Raw genomic sequence first — 15,638 nt, 5'->3', positions numbered from 1 at the left:
CCTGATCAACTCTATGCGAAGGAGATGTGTTGCGCTGCATGAGGTGGTCACACCAGATACTGACTGGTTTGCTGATCCAGACCCCAAAGTATCTGTGACCAACAAATGCATATCGTGTTCCCAGTCATGTGGAATCCAGAGATTAGGACCTAATGAATTTATTTCAATTGACTGATTGCCTTATATGAACTGCAACTCAGTAAAATCTTTGAAACTATTGTGTGTTGCATTTATATTGTTGTTCAGTATAGTTTTAATCATGTTTTGAGGCTATATAGTGTTTGTTTACATTTACTTTGTTTACAAACATTGGAGTAAAACAAACTTTTATTTTGGATCTGGTACGACAGTTGAGCTAAGCTCATGAGGAATTTACAAGATATATTCTTCAAGAATCAAAGGGTACATATCATTAATTTACAAGTCCAAAAATGGATGTACTGTAGCAACTGCAGATTGCCCGTTTGAGCCGATGTTTCTTGCCTTCTTACTTTTCATAATTCATTCACAAATTCTTTTCACAATTACTTGATATAGATACACCATATTCTGTGAAAATGTTTAATCATGACATATTAAGGAATGTATATAGCGCTGAAGCACTTAAATATAATTCACATTTGACCTATAGTATAAGTACTCCCAAGGAATCATTACACTTTCAAATTGTAATTTTACCATGCACAATTCTTCGTGAAGCGTTTCTTTCAAACTATTCCAAACCTCGGATGATGGAGTCTTGAGCTACCTTTCAGAAGAGGAGCATCCTCACAAGAATGACTTTAATTACAAACTCACATTTGTGTCAATAAGGCTTGTTTAGCTGTTTACTGTAGCTGCCTGTTGCTGAAGCTGTTAGCTAGTGGCCAGACTAGTTCATAAGAATCTCTTTGTCTATCTCAAAGAATGCATTGTATGGCGGGGGGACAGAGTGTCTGTTGTCTCTGGTCTACTTGAGAGGCTCAGCAGCGTCTGCGGTCACCTCAGGAGGAGTTTTGTTGGATATGGAGTAATAAAAGACTCGCATGCACTCCTCCACCTTCACAAAGCCTGGCCGGTCCTCGTGTCTGAGAAGAGAAAGGTCAGACACTTTACATGTGATGCATCTACTTTTAAATGGGCAGCGGTGTGGCCTAGTAGCCTACTTCCCATGTGGTGTGAAAATGAATAGGTCTCTAGTTTCTCACTTACTTGTATGTCCAGCAGTCCTTCATCAGTGCATACATTCTATCTGGACATCCAGACGGACATTCCATCCGGCTCCCACTGGCAATGAAACTGATCACCTCCGGACCTTTCATTTTCTGATCATATTTGGTGAAGACGCAGATTAAGTTAATCTAGACAGCACTGTGTTGGAGGTTGTTATTTAAGCAATAAGGCACGAGGGGATGAGGTAGATGGCCAAGGGCTGTTCTTATGCATGACATAACACGGAGTGCCTGGATACAGCCCTTAACAGTGCTATATTGGTCATATACCACAAACCCGAGGTGCCTTATTGCTATTATAAACTGGTAACAAATGTAATTAGACCAGTATAAAGAAATGTTTTGTCATACCCGTGGTATGCGGTCTGATATACCACGGATTTCAGCCAATCAGCATTCAAGGCTCGAACTACCCAGTTTATAATACAGTATAAACATTTAACTATATTGTGGTTATATGTCTTGCGGGTGCTATACAGATTGTACCTTGTATGGTTTTCCTCCATAAGAAAAGGCTTCCCACATGGTGACACCAAAGCTCCAGACATCACTCTTGCTGGAGAACTTGTGGAAGTTCATGCATTCGGGAGCATACCACTTCAGCGGCCATTTTCCTGCTGTGCGTGCCTATGTACCCATGCACACACGCACGCACACACACACACGCATACCATACCACATGAATAATGTTTTAAGAACTGACTATATAAAACAGACCAAGATTATAGCACATGACACGTGCAAGAGACTCCTACCTTGTAATAGTTGTCATCAGCACCCAAAGCCTTGGACAGACCAAAGTCACTGATCTTGGCAAACTGTTGGTTGACCAGCAGGACGTTGCGAGCTGCCAGGTCTCTGTGCACAAAGTTCTTCTCCTCCAGGTACTTCATTCCCATAGACACCTGGTGCATCAGACCCACAATGTTCTCCACTGTGACTTTATCCCTGAGAGGTAGAAGGACAGAAAGGGAACTCAAATAAACCTTTTGAGAAATTACAGTATGTCATGGTATTGTTTGAGTATTAGTAGTGCTATCATTAATGGAATTTCCGTTACTCTCTATGATCAATGTCACTACTAAGAGAATAACATGCCTTATGAAACTGTATATATTGTACTACACGTGTCAAATAATTGACCTTACTTATTGGTGGAGAGGAACTTGTTGAGTGGCCCAACAGAAGCCATTTCCATCACCAGCATCAGGCACTCAGCCTGGCAGAGCCCCAGCATGCGGACGATGTAAGGGTTACTCAGCTGGTGCATGATCTCCGCCTCCCTCATCATCTCATCTTTCACCAGCTTCTCATTCTCACTCTTCAGCACCTTGATGGCCACATCAGTGTGGCCCCTGGAACCACACAGGAATTATTGGTGTTATGAATAGGGCCACATGTTTTTCCTAATTATAACCTATAACTGGGGTCCAGATTTTTTCCTGATCAGCTAATTTTGTCAGTAAAAATAATGAGTAATCTCTGACCTAAAAGGTAGTTATCAATTGTTATAAATGGCTCTAGGCTGACGTTATAGGTTCTAAACTCAGGATCTGATGTTCTGGTTTGATTCATCCAAAAAGCAGGTCAACCCCCCTCTCACTTATTTGTTTTGAAGACTCCTTTCTTGACACAGCCAAAGTTTCCCGAGCCGAGCTCCACCTCGTCAATCATCAGCTGATCCCTATTGATGAAGAACTTCTTCAGGTCATTAGGGTCATGGTAAGGGTTGACAAATTCACTGCAGTCCATGGGCAACATCGGACGGTCTGTGGGTGGGGAAGTCTTGATTTCCTTGGAGCCCCCCAGAGGTACTGTAAGAAAGGGACAAACCACAGGGAAATGTCTTAAAGACTTTGGTTGGGTTGTGTATTGGAGGACGCATGACTTTCAAACTTTCAACCTACCAGATAGTAGCTACTAAAAACAATTGGGTACCACGAAATTGGGGAGAAAAAGGGGTAAAATCAAAAATAATAAAAACATTTAAAAAGACAAATTTAGTGATTTGTGTATGTGTGGGTTTTGGTAGAAAGACCATGTGTGTCTGTTGTAATGTTATTGACCTACCCCCAGGTGGCGGTGTGTATCCATTTGTTCTGGGCCGCCTCTGAAAGAAATTTACTGTATTTAATAGTAATATAATAATAATAATAATAAGCCATTTAGCAGATGCCTCAATAAATACATTGGAAAGAGAGTATCTACCATGGAGAATGTTCTTGATACTCACCCACGAGGGCACAACAGGAGTCTCTGAAAAAATATTTGAGAAATAAGAAAATGAATTCAATGCCATGAGGGACAAAGTTAAGTGAAACAATAAGAATAATTTGATAATTGTCAACAAAATGTTAGTTAAGTACGTTTGGTGTTGCTGCGGTTCACACACGGTTCCCTCAGAACTGTCACTAGCCCATCAGGTTTCATCTTCAGATACTCAACCAGCTGCAGAAGGGAGGGAGAGTGGCAGGGAAAGATAACTCTCTTTGTCTTAAACATTAGGTAGCAGACATAATAAACTTGGACTCATTTATTGGAGAAGAGAGAACAGCCTACCTGCCACACAGTGTCAAATTTGGTTCCCTCTGGCATGGAGTACTTCCCTGATTTGTCATGTAGGATCTGGTAATGGTAGGCCGTTTTTCCGTACATCAAAGAAAGGGCAAAGGTTCCAGACTCTTCCCTGTCTCTGACTCTGATTAATAAAAACTCAAATCAAAATATTTTTGGGGTGTTTTTAGAACCTTTGTGTAGTGTTTGACTAAAATGCATTTCATGACTCACAGGAACTTTCCATCTGGCTGTGCCCCGGAGTAGAGCCGCCTCTCCCCTTCCTGGCGAGGTATCTTGCTGTGGTACCAGGGCATCCTCTCATGGGCGGTGGTGGCGATCAGCTTCTCCAGCTGTGGAGCCTGGCTGATGATAGCCTGCTCCATGGCCTCCCCCTGAACACAGATACAAAATCAGACAGGAAACTACATCAGAGACAGTGTTTATGTGACTTCAGGCCCTGCTGCCTCTCATCCTGTGATAGTCGCTCTGGTTAACAGCGTCTGTGAAATTACTCAAATGTAATTTAGCCAACCCTCACCTCCAGGTTCCAGGTCTGTCGTACATACTCCCTCAGCATGTTGTCCCTCAGGTTATCAAAGACGCCTGCTCTGATGGGGTTGTCTGGGGAGCGCAGACAGGGCTTCCTCAGGGTGCACACCAGGCCATCTGAATCATTACTGTAAAACTCACAGAGCTCCGCTGGACCACAGTGCGGCTTTCCACCTGCAATACAGTAGGTGCTGTTGAGCTGTTTCTCCACAGAGTAGTGGTGGAACTCCACGTTCCACACCAGAGAGACCACGTAGCCGCCCAGGCTCCGCAAACACTGGCGCAGCAGGAACAGCCCGTCGGCCATGCCTGCCAGCTTCAGGTGCTCCTCAGCCTCCGAACGACTGATACTGCCGTAGAAGAAAGGCAGCTCTGCCGCAGGGTCTGTCGCCATGTCTGAGTCTCCTCAGGCAGTACGAGGGAAGACTCCTCAGTTAAAAGGGTTGGAGATGGCTGGAGGCTCCTGGTTAAAGATCTATATAAGGAGAATGGAAAATAATCATGGATGACCACTATTTAAAAAAACAATATTCAAATTACTACAGGATATGTGTTTTTCTAATTGAGGTTGTTGATGAGGTACAGTCTTCAGCCTTTATTATAACTCACATTGAGCCTCCATCTTATGGACCCAGATGAGTGACTGAGGTATTTGTGTGGTTGGGCTGTTCAGTGTGCAGTATTTGAGATAGGGAGTGTGTGTTTCTCTGCACCGGCACAGGCTGGTGTTAAGCACAGCCACAACAGGAAGTTGACAACCGCCCCCATCCTCCTTCTCCAACCTCTCTTTAGTTTCTCACTCTTCCGTTGAGCAGGTGCTGCTGTTTCCAAAACTTTTCAACACACTAGTGACTAATTTAAATGAAAATTAAGGGAATATATATTTTTTAGATGCATGAAAATAAAAAAACAAACAGATGTAAAGCCCCCAACTTGTGCTTTTAACTGACTATCAGGAAATGTAAAATAAACCAAGTGTAGACTACAGGTTAGCATCACAGCATTTTGTGTCTGTTCTACTGTGAGCTAGCTTTATTTGATAACAAGTGAGAAAAGCCTGTTGGTGGGAAATACACAGATGAGTATCATGATAACTTTCAAAACATGGATACCATGATACCATGTCACACACACTTACAAAAAGGAGCTTGGTAGACAAAATAAAGATGGGCATTGAATCAGTTAACATAGTGATACTTTGATGCAGTTTTCTATTTGCGGTCGTCATATAACTTCCCCTTTTTCTTTTCAATTGACACCCCCATTTTGGAAAAAGAAAGCTTTAGCTAAACATGTTTTCCAATCTGTTGGTGTGAGTCATAGGTTAGGGTGGTTTTCCTTGGTTTGGTTTGCAGTTAAATGACCTGCCAAAATTAAACTTCAGTTAATTACATGATACACAATTACTACTAGCTCCTTATGGGAACTCTTCATGGCCAGTATTTGATTTTTGTTTCAGAGATCTGAAGTCTTGTGCTTGGTGAAATGATTCTCTGAGGTGGTGGTATGTCAAAAGGGGAGAATGTAAGGACTATCACCTGAAGCTTGTGTCTATGCTTAAAAGTGTAGTGTGATTCAACCACAGTTTCCTGGGCGTAGCTGTGACAGACTGCCCACATCCACGGCGGACACACAGACAGAGCCACAGAGAGCCGCAATGAGCCACAACGCACATAGACTCCACCATGGCCTGAGAACTTCAAACCCCCCCACCTCACCACACGGTTAAAGGACAGTGGCCTTTACATGTTGTGAATGGCTCAAACTGAACTGACTAGTGTTTACAGTGCCTTGCGAAAGTATTCGGCCCCCTTGAACTTTGCGACCTTTTGCCACATTTCAGGCTTCAAACATAAAGATATAAAACTGTATTTTTTTGTGAAGAATCAACAACAAGTGGGACACAATCATGAAGTGGAACGACATTTATTGGATATTTCAAACTTTTTTAACAAATCAAAAACTGAAAGATTGGGCGTGCAAAATTATTCAGCCCCTTTACTTTCAGGGCAGCAAACTCTCTCCAGAAGTTCAGTGAGGATCTCTGAATGATCCAATGTTGACCTAAATGACTAATGATAATAAATACAATCCACCTGTGTGTAATCAAGTCTCCGTATAAATGCACCTGCACTGTGATAGTCTCAGAGGTCCATTAAAAGTGCAGAGAGCATCATGAAGAACAAGGAACACACCAGGCAGGTCCGAGATACTGTTGTGAAGAAGTTTAAAGACTGGTTTGTATACAAAAAGATTTCCCAAGCTTTAAACATCCCAAGGAGCACTGTGCAAGCGATAATATTGAAATGGAAGGTATCAGACCACTGCAAATCTACCAAGACCTGGCCGTCCCTCTAAACTTTCAGCTCATACAAGGAGAAGACTGATCAGAGATGCAGCCAAGAGGCCCATGATCACTCTGGATGAACTGCAGAGATCTACAGCTGAGGTGGGAGACTGTGTCCATAGGACAACAATCAGTTGTATATTGCACAAATCTGGCCTTTATGGAAGAGTGGCAAGAAGAAAGCCATTTCTTAAAGATATCCATAAAAAGTGTCGTTTAAAGTTTGCCACAAGCCACCTGGGAGACACACCAAACATGTGGAAGAAGGTGCTCTGGTCAGATGAAACCAAAATTGAACTTTTTGGCAACATTGCAAAACGTTATGTTTGCCGTAAAAGCAACACAGCTGAACACACCATCCCCACTGTCAAACATGGTGGTGGCAGCATCATGGTTTGGGCCTGCTTTTCTTCAGCAGGGACAGGGAAGATGGTTAAAATTGATGGGAAGATGGATGGAGCCAAATACAGGACCATTCTGGAAGAAAACCTGATGGAGTCTGCAAAAGACCTGAGACTGGGACGGAGATTTGTCTTCCAACAAGACAATGATCCAAAACATAAAGCAAAATCTACAATGGAATGGTTCAAAAATAAACATATCCAGGTGTTAGAATGGCCAAGTCAAAGTCCAGACCTGAATCCAATCGAGAATCTGTGGAAAGAACTGAAAACTGCTGTTCACAAATGCTCTCCATCCAACCTCACTGAGCTCGAGCTGTTTTGCAAGGAGGAATGGGAAAACATGTCAGTCTCTCGATGTGCAAAACTGATAGAGACATACCCCAAGCGACTTACAGCTGTAATCGCAGCAAAAGGTGGCGCTACAAAGTATTAACTTAAGGGGGCTGAATAATTTTGCACACCCAATTTTTCAGTTTTTGATTTGTTAAAAAAGTTTGAAATATCCAATAAATGTCGTTCCACTTCATGATTGTGTCCCACTTGTTGTTGATTCTTCACAAAAAAATACAGTTTTATATCTTTATGTTTGAAGCCTGCAATGTGGCGAAGGGTCGCAAAGTTCAAGGGGGCCGAATACTTTCGCAAGGCACTGTAGTTTTATTTCCTGTCTTTTTTATCCTGGTATTATATGAGCTGAATTTAACAGCTAAAACCCTGAATGACAGAATAAAGTACTTGAGAGTAACCATAAAAGTCAGTTACCATGAAAATTGAAAGATGTTAAGCATAAAAACCAATCTGTCAGAGAAGAAGACGTATTGTCAACAAGAGAGTTGTTGACTAGGAAATGTCCACATTTTATTTTCTAGTTTCCTGAATTTATGAGTGAACACAGACAAATCCATAAAGGTCTCACCACTACTTAATAATTGGAGCATAAATATGCTGTTTGCTTTTGAACACACCAATTCTCTTCCCTCATCTTGCTTTCCTTCCACCTCAGAACAGACATTAGGACCACATAGAAAACAGCTGTAGGTCTATACTCTCTGTGCTTTGCCTGGAGGTTGGTTGTGGTTAACAGCTGAGCCAGTACAGGGCATACAGTACCAGCCTCGGCAGGCTGAAGGCTGTAGCTTTAAAGAGCGGGGAGATAGCAGAGCAGAAACCCTTCTGTGTTCTGACGCACAGCTTTTCCCATGCAGGTACAAGTGGCTTTGAGCTCTACAGACGGAATGCCCTATCCACTGCGGCACAGAGGATAACACGGAGGGTCTTTGGTTTGGCTATAAAACATGACATTCATCAACTATTAACAGTTGACTCAGGGTTGCTAAATTAGTTCACTGGCTCATGGTCATGAACTGTAACAATAATAATGCATATTTGCCTTGTATTTCATATAATCATAGTAAGACCAAACAAAGTGTGGGTTATTATTTGTCTTTGAATTGGATTCAATTGATCATACAAAAGACACTTTATATATCAGGAGGGGCATCGGTTTTGTAAGTTACTCTAATAAAAACATTCCTAAATCATTACATTACTTTGGCTACTATGCACTTAGCAACATTTTTAAAATCAGGCGAACATCTAATAAGTTAGGCTTATCAAAACATGTCCAGATATATACATGTGTTCAATGCAGCAATTCTTTATGTTGTTATCATTCTAGGCCTCTAGAACAGATAAACCACACCATGTTGCTTAATAACACCTGCAGTGTTTTGTAGAAACAACCACACAAATAGGCCTACAAACATCAAGCGTAGGTCTACATTAAAATGATGGGAGGTTAATGTACAAATGAAGTCAGTGGGCCAGACTGCTACCTTATAAATTGCTTACGTCAATGGAAAATCGAAGAGACTCCAATGCGCATATTTTTCCTATGGGCCTACGTAGAAGATTATTGTCGATTTCAAATCAAGCTTTTTGAATTTCGTTTCCTGTTTTTGTTTCATGAACATGTAACCCGCAAAGTGCTTACTGTTGCCTTGTTGGGTTTCGGACAGTGGTCCCTCATCCAACTATATTTAGCCAGTCGAGCTTAAGACCAAACCTAAGAGTATAATTAAGTATTTGTAAGCCCTAACTCTTTCCCTGGAACGACAACACATCAGTCTCAGTGATCTGGGTTGTGGCATCTCTATAAAGAGTTGAGCTACACATGGGCCCAGAAGTCCTCAGATCCTCAAGACACTAGTTTAGCCAGTCCTGTTTAAGCCAGGGACCTATCTAGACAGGCAAATCATGTTGTATTTTATAGATATTCCATTGCATTGGTTGAACTGGATTACAGTAGGTCCGTAAATGTCACAGAAGGTTGGTCTGTCATCTAGATGAGTCTCTTAAAAATAATATAGAAAGACAGCCCCTTATTTTCATACAAAGCACAGTATTGGTAATCTATTTTGTAATAATTATCTGATTACACGTGCCAACAAGTCTCAAAATAGAATCTATAATTCAAAAAGAAAGTTACAAGCAATAAACAACACACATAGAACCCTTGGGTGTGTCCACTTGAAAACCGTACCCCCGTTTGGCTTTCTATTCATATACACAATGAAAATAACTATTTATAAATATAATCTCTACTTTTGAAGCCACGGCTAGAATGTCTTTGCCACACTGTGGTGAACACATTTTGCATTTGTTACAGCATAAACTCTGCTAATAGAAACGTATTAACACTTAAATGTGTTCAAGGCACTGGTTACAAGGGGACACACATTTCCAGAACAGTCTATAGTTTATTTATATATATCATTGATATAAATTCAGTCTAAAATATTGTATTAGTATACTTCAAAGTAGATTAAAGTAATAGCATTTCAACTGACGTTTTTTCCATCTCTGAAAGACAATAGCCTTGTTATATAAAGATTTAAAAAATATAATCCTATTTACTCTATTGCCAATAAGTATATAAAAAACACAGGACTGACTTAAGATGCACTCACCATAAACGATTTAACTGGAACCAAGGGAAGAGAAGTCAGAGCTAGACAGGTTGACCTCAGAGAGAGAGTAGCTGAGTCTGGTGACAGAGCAGAGGCATCAGTGATCGTGTGAGGTTGCAGGAAAACTATGTCGGTTGATCGATACAGTCTGGAATCTTCACAGAGAAACTAACCTACTTCCTTACCTCAGCTACATGAAGTGACAGCAGTTCTCTATACAGCTATCTGAAACAGCAGCCCCAATCTTCTGTCTCCACCTGTAGCCTGCCACCACGACCCTCCAGCAGTGAGTCTATGACGGAGGTTTTAATGGTTAGATGAAACATTCAAATACATTGCATTCGGAAAGTATTCAGACCCCTTAACTTTTTCCACATTTTGTTAACGTTACAGCCGTATTCTAAAATTGATTAATTTGTTTTTTCACTCATCAATCTACACACAATACCCCATAATGATGAAGCAAAAATAGGTTTAGACATTTTTGCTAATTTATATTTTAAAAAAAAGTGAAATATCACATTTACATAAGGATTCAGACCCTTTACTCAGTACTTTGTTGAAGCACATTTGGCAGTGATTACAGCCTTGAGTCTTCTTGGGTACGACGCTGCAAGCTTGACTCATTTGTATTTGGGGAGTTTCTCCCATTCTTCTCTGCAGATCCTCTCCAGCTCTGTCAGGTTGGATGGGGAGCGTCACTGCACAGCTATTTTCAGGTCTCTCCAGAGATTTTCGATCAGGTTCAAGTCCGGGCTCTGGCTGGGCCACTCAAGGACATTCAGAGACTTGTCTCGAAGCCACTCCTGCATTGTCTTGGCTGTGTGCTTAGTATCGTTGTCCTGTTGGTAGGTGAACCTTCACCCCAGTCTAAGGTCCTGAGCAGGTTTTCATCAAGGATCTCTCTGTACTTTGCGCCGTTCATCTTTCCCTCGATCCTGACTAGTCTCCCAGTCCCTGCTGCTGAAAAACATCCCCACAACATGATGCTGCCACCACCATTCTTCACCGTAGGGCTGGTGCCAGGTTTCCTCCAGACGTGATGCTTGGCATTCAGGCCAAAGAGTTCAATCTTGGTTTCATCAGACCACAGAATCTTGTTTCTCATGGTCTGAGAGTCCTTTAGGTGTCCAAACTTCTTCCATTTAAGAATGATGGAGGCTACTGTGTTCTTGGGGATCTTCAATGCAGCCAAAATGTTTTGCTACCCTTCCCCAGATCTGTGCCCCGAGACAATCCTTTCTTGGAGCTCTTGGAGCTCTACTGCTGGTGATTCTCTGATCCACCTCTACGCAGACGACACCATTCTGTATACCTCTGGCCCTTCTTTGGACACTGTTAACAAACCTCCAGACGAGCTTCAATGCCATACAACTCTCCTTCCGTGGCCTCCAACTGCTCTTCAATGCAAGTAAAACTAAATGCATGCTCTTCAACCGATCGCTGCCCCACCCGCCCGCCCGTCTAGCATCACTACACTGGACGGTTCTGACCTAGAATATGTGGACAACCACAAATACCTAGGTGTCTGGTTAGACTGTAAACTCTCCTTCCAGACTCACATTAAGCATCTCCAATCCAAAAAATGTTCTAGAATCAGCTTCCTATTCCACAACAAAGCACCCTTCACTCATGCTGCCAAACATACCTTCGTAAAACTGACAGTCCTACCGATCATTGACTTCGACGATGTCATTTACAAAATAGCCTCCAACACTCTACTCAGCAAATTCGATGTAGTCTATCACAGTGCCATCCATTTTGTCACCAAAGCCCCACCAATGCGACCTGTATGCTCTCGTTGGCTGGCCCTAGCTTCATATTCGTCGCCAAACCCACTGGCTCCAGGCCATCTATAAGTCTTTGCTAGGTAAAGCCCCGCCTAATCTCAGCTCACTGTTCAACATAGCAGCACCCACCCGTAGCAGGTATATATCACTGGTCATCCCCAAAGCCAACTCCCATTTGGCTGCCTTTCCTTCCAGTTCTCTGCTGCCAATGACTGGAACGAATTGCAAAAATCACTGAAGCTGGAGTTTTACATCTCTCTCACTAACTTTAAGCATCAGCTGTCAGAGCAGCTTATCTGTACACATCCCATCTGTAAATAGCCCACCCTACTACCTCACCCCAGTAACTCTACTTGCCAAATGAATCTTCTGCACTATCCATCACTCCATTGTTAAATTGCTAAATTGTAATTATTTTGCCACTATGGCCTATTTCTTGCCTTACTTTCTAATCTTACCACATTTGCACACACTGTATTTAGATTTTTCTATTGTGTTATTGACTATATGTTTGTTTATCCCATGTGTAACTCTGTGTTGTTTGTGTCGCACTGCTTTGCTTTATCTTTATCTTTATCTTTATCTTTATCTTTATCAACTGGCCTACCTGGTTAAATAAAGGTGAAATAAATAAATACAATTTTAAAAATTCCTTCGACCTCATGACTTGGTTTTTGCTCTGACATGCATTGTCTACTGTGGGACCTTATATAGACAGGTGTGTGCCTTTCCACATCATGTCCAGTCAATTGAATTTACCTCATGTTTCAAGTTGTTTCAAGTTGTAGAAACATCTCAAGGATGATCAATGGAAACAGGATGCCCCTGAACTCAATTTCGAGTCTCATAGCAAAAGGTATTTCTGTTTATTATTTTTAACAAATTTGCAAAAATGGTTAAAAACCTTGTTTTCGCTTTGTCAGTACATGGTATTGTGTGTGGATTGATGAGGGAAAATGTGGATAATGTAAAGGGGGCTGAATGCTTTCCGAATGCACTGTATCTTGTTAGTCACATTTCAAAACAGGGCCAATGCATTGTCTACCATACCTTACAAAAAAAAGTTTGAAGAAGGCCATGCTCCAAATCAACTACAGAGGGCGGTCTGGATTAAAGGAGACGTTCACTATATTTGAACCAAATCTCTATTTCCAATGTTAATGGTATTATTATAGAAGTGCCTAGATATTTGTGATCTTAATTGTTTTTGAGAAACTTACCCTACCAGTGATATACTTCTTCATGCTTGTTCAGAAGTTATAGGGGCTCAGGAAAATATGAACAAAGGCTTTAAAAACACCCAAATACTTCCTTTTAGAAACAACAACGCAACCAGTATAGTGAAGCAAGTCTTTAGATGTTGTACACATGAAATTGTGTCACTCTGACTTTATCCGTAACGCTATGATCCATTCTGTGCAAATCAAACGGTTTCCCCTACCAGCTCTGCAGCAAAATGGAATGTAACATTGCAGATAAATTTACATTGCGGATACATTTACAATTCAGATATTTTTCATATTTTTTATTACATTGCAGATCAAATATACATTGCAGATAAATGTACATTGAAAATAGAGATTTGGTTCAAATAAAGTGAACTTCTCCTTTAACTATTCAGGTAACTACACTGTCATCATAAAATTACCCACTGGTACTACTAGGTCATATAGAACCTACTACAGCAACGTCTCCACACCAGACCTGACAGTGCAATCTCATTCTGGGTTTACGTGTATGCCGGCATTAGTCATGTAAATGGTATAGGCCTATGTTGGGTAAAGTCGTAATTGATGAGTACTCCGATTAAAACATCTCCTTTTATCTAGCTAATCGGAGTGTCTGCAGTGTTTAATCTGCGAATGTTCTATAGCAAACTGCACCAGTGAAAACGAAGAAGTGAGTTCGAAAAATCTGAAAGTAGGAAATCCAACACATTATAGAAATGTTTTTCACAAAATGAATGTGGCTTCTCAAAAATAACATTGTCGTTGATAAAACGTTTATTTTGATTAGAATCCCCATAAGAACCAGATGTAGCAGCCTCTCTCCCGTCTCTTAAACCAGGTTATTATGGAAGTCGCTTTTCTTGCAAGCATGATGTATAGTTGAACTTATCATCGACATATCATATTGTAAACGTCAAATGGAACAAAATGTATGTCTTTATATGTTGTTGCATACGTTTGGTTGTAGTTGTGTTATAAACATCACATTGGGCCCCCTCTGTTTTCTGTAGCCAAAAATCTTTGGTGTAGCTCCTCCGTGCGTACAGACGCTACCATTAACATTTTCACTTCCTGGTCTAGTACGCAGCTGTGAGAGCGAGCGGACGAGCAGGCATCCACCGCGTTGCTGTGGCAGTGGGACCCTGGGAGCAGGAGAGGTCCACTCATCTACGATCCTCGGCTCAATACAGACATAACTTTTCAAGGCAACTGACACGTCTCAAAGGAGGACAGGAGAAAGACATCGGAAACCCCGAGAGGCAACCATAGTGAATCTGGACAGGGACAAGAAAAAGGTACTGGACTCTCATTTTTAAACTTATTTTAAACGTATCTTTCGTAAACCTAGTGTGCACTTCTCTGTAGGCTGTATTATGAGAGCATAGTCCATTCCGCAAAAATGCTTGACGGCTTCTTTAGAAGTCTTCCATATCGATTTTACAGATATTTAAAGTAATTTTTCACAACTCGAAAATGACCATGGAATTATCAGGTCGAGTCAGACCATGATATTTTGTGATGGGGTTGATTTCTCAGTAAAGTAGAATATTTAGAATTGTATATTAACACCATTTGTTGGTGGTATTTCTTTGTTTAATTGCGTTGAGGTTAATGAAGAAACTGTCATGGATCCAAAACACTTTCCCCATATAGTTGAGTGAAATTGATACTGTTATTTGAAAAGCTGAACCCATAGGTTGCGGGCGTTGAGAGACTGTGCTTGTCTGATGCCTGGGAGCAGCAGCATGTAGTGTCAAATGGCACATGCCCATGGTCTTATGAGGTTTTCTGACGGGCGAGGGAGCAAGCAATGCTCCTGCAAGAGTTGGAGAAAGAATAGGCAGAAGTGGATTCTTCAAGACATCAGTGAACTACTGCACTGTTTAAACGTGTTTGATGAATATTTGTGTGTTTGGGTGACATCTGTCTGTCACTCTCTGTCTCTCTCTCATGCACACGCACACCTCAAACAAATATTTTTCAAAAAAATCACAAATCAAGTACCTTGAAGGAGTTGCATAGTGATTCATTGAACATTGAACACAGAGTTGTATATCTGGTACAAGCAGTCCATACAGACCCCCCCCCCCCCTCCACATAGTGCTCCTCTTCCTCAGCCAATGATCAGATTTATGAGACTGACCCAGAAGTGAACTAGTGCTGACATTAGGCTTGTGGCGTCTTTTGTAACAAAATCCAATGTTGGTGTTGCTTGGTTAAATCAAAAAAAATGTATGGAAAGGATTTGTGTCACAAAACGTATTGATGTTTTGGTCATATTGTGAATGCCTTTCACATCCAGTAGCTTCACCATGGTAGGGCTGCCCAGTGTTTGATCTGCATGTGAGGTTCCTAGGTCTCTCTCAACTGACTTAGGAGAATGGACAAATCTGTAGTCTTTCTTTGTCTGTGAGTATGTAGCATGAGAAATATGAAACTCAAGAACTCAAGGCTTAAACTGCCTCTCTTCTGTATGGTCTACAGTTGCTGACTGAGTCAGCCCACCTGAAGCCAGCTCTCAGAAAATATTGTCTTAGACTACGGCTCATTTTCAGAGTGCGCATCCTTGGCTGTCTGACAAGC

General features: G+C 41.4%; 2 protein-coding genes across 4 annotated transcripts in view; one reads left to right on the top strand and one right to left on the bottom strand.

Moving 5' to 3' along the window:
- Window positions 1-309: 309 nt before the first annotated feature.
- Window positions 310-10,370, bottom strand: LOC110521509 (tyrosine-protein kinase ZAP-70). Of its 2 annotated transcripts, XM_021599106.3 has the most exons (14): window positions 10,222-10,370; window positions 10,037-10,113; window positions 4,306-4,791; window positions 3,999-4,159; window positions 3,771-3,909; window positions 3,578-3,659; window positions 3,445-3,467; window positions 3,282-3,321; window positions 2,815-3,025; window positions 2,360-2,566; window positions 1,967-2,159; window positions 1,698-1,838; window positions 1,192-1,304; window positions 310-1,067 (listed from the first exon to the last, which is right to left on the bottom strand). In XM_021599106.3, the coding sequence occupies exons 3-14, from the start codon at window positions 4,708-4,710 to the stop codon at window positions 950-952; spliced, it is 1,833 nt and encodes a 610-aa protein (XP_021454781.1). In that variant the 5' UTR covers window positions 4,711-4,791; window positions 10,037-10,113; window positions 10,222-10,370; the 3' UTR covers window positions 310-949. The 2 variants fall into 2 exon arrangements, with proteins under 2 accessions (XP_021454781.1, XP_021454782.1); XM_021599107.3 differs by lacking the exons at window positions 10,037-10,113; window positions 10,222-10,370 and adding an exon at window positions 4,926-5,018.
- A 3,137-nt stretch (window positions 10,371-13,507) lies between these two features.
- Window positions 13,508-15,638, top strand: part of LOC110521508 (A disintegrin and metalloproteinase with thrombospondin motifs 6) — a 67,382-nt gene continuing 65,251 nt past the window's right edge. The window contains exon 1 of one of the 2 annotated variants that reach the window (XM_036968614.2): window positions 13,508-14,350. The gene's annotated coding sequence lies outside the window, so the exon portion shown is untranslated. The remainder of the gene's footprint in view (window positions 14,351-15,638) is intronic. The other variant, XM_090231475.1, reaches the window with a different exon arrangement.

This window comes from Oncorhynchus mykiss, chromosome 4 (genome assembly GCF_057628025.1).
Source record: "Oncorhynchus mykiss isolate SJ-2025 chromosome 4, ASM5762802v1, whole genome shotgun sequence".
NCBI classification, from domain to species: Eukaryota; Metazoa; Chordata; class Actinopteri; order Salmoniformes; family Salmonidae; genus Oncorhynchus; species Oncorhynchus mykiss.
Note: the sequence above shows the minus strand (reverse complement) of the source record. Positions and strands in the feature narration are given on the sequence as shown.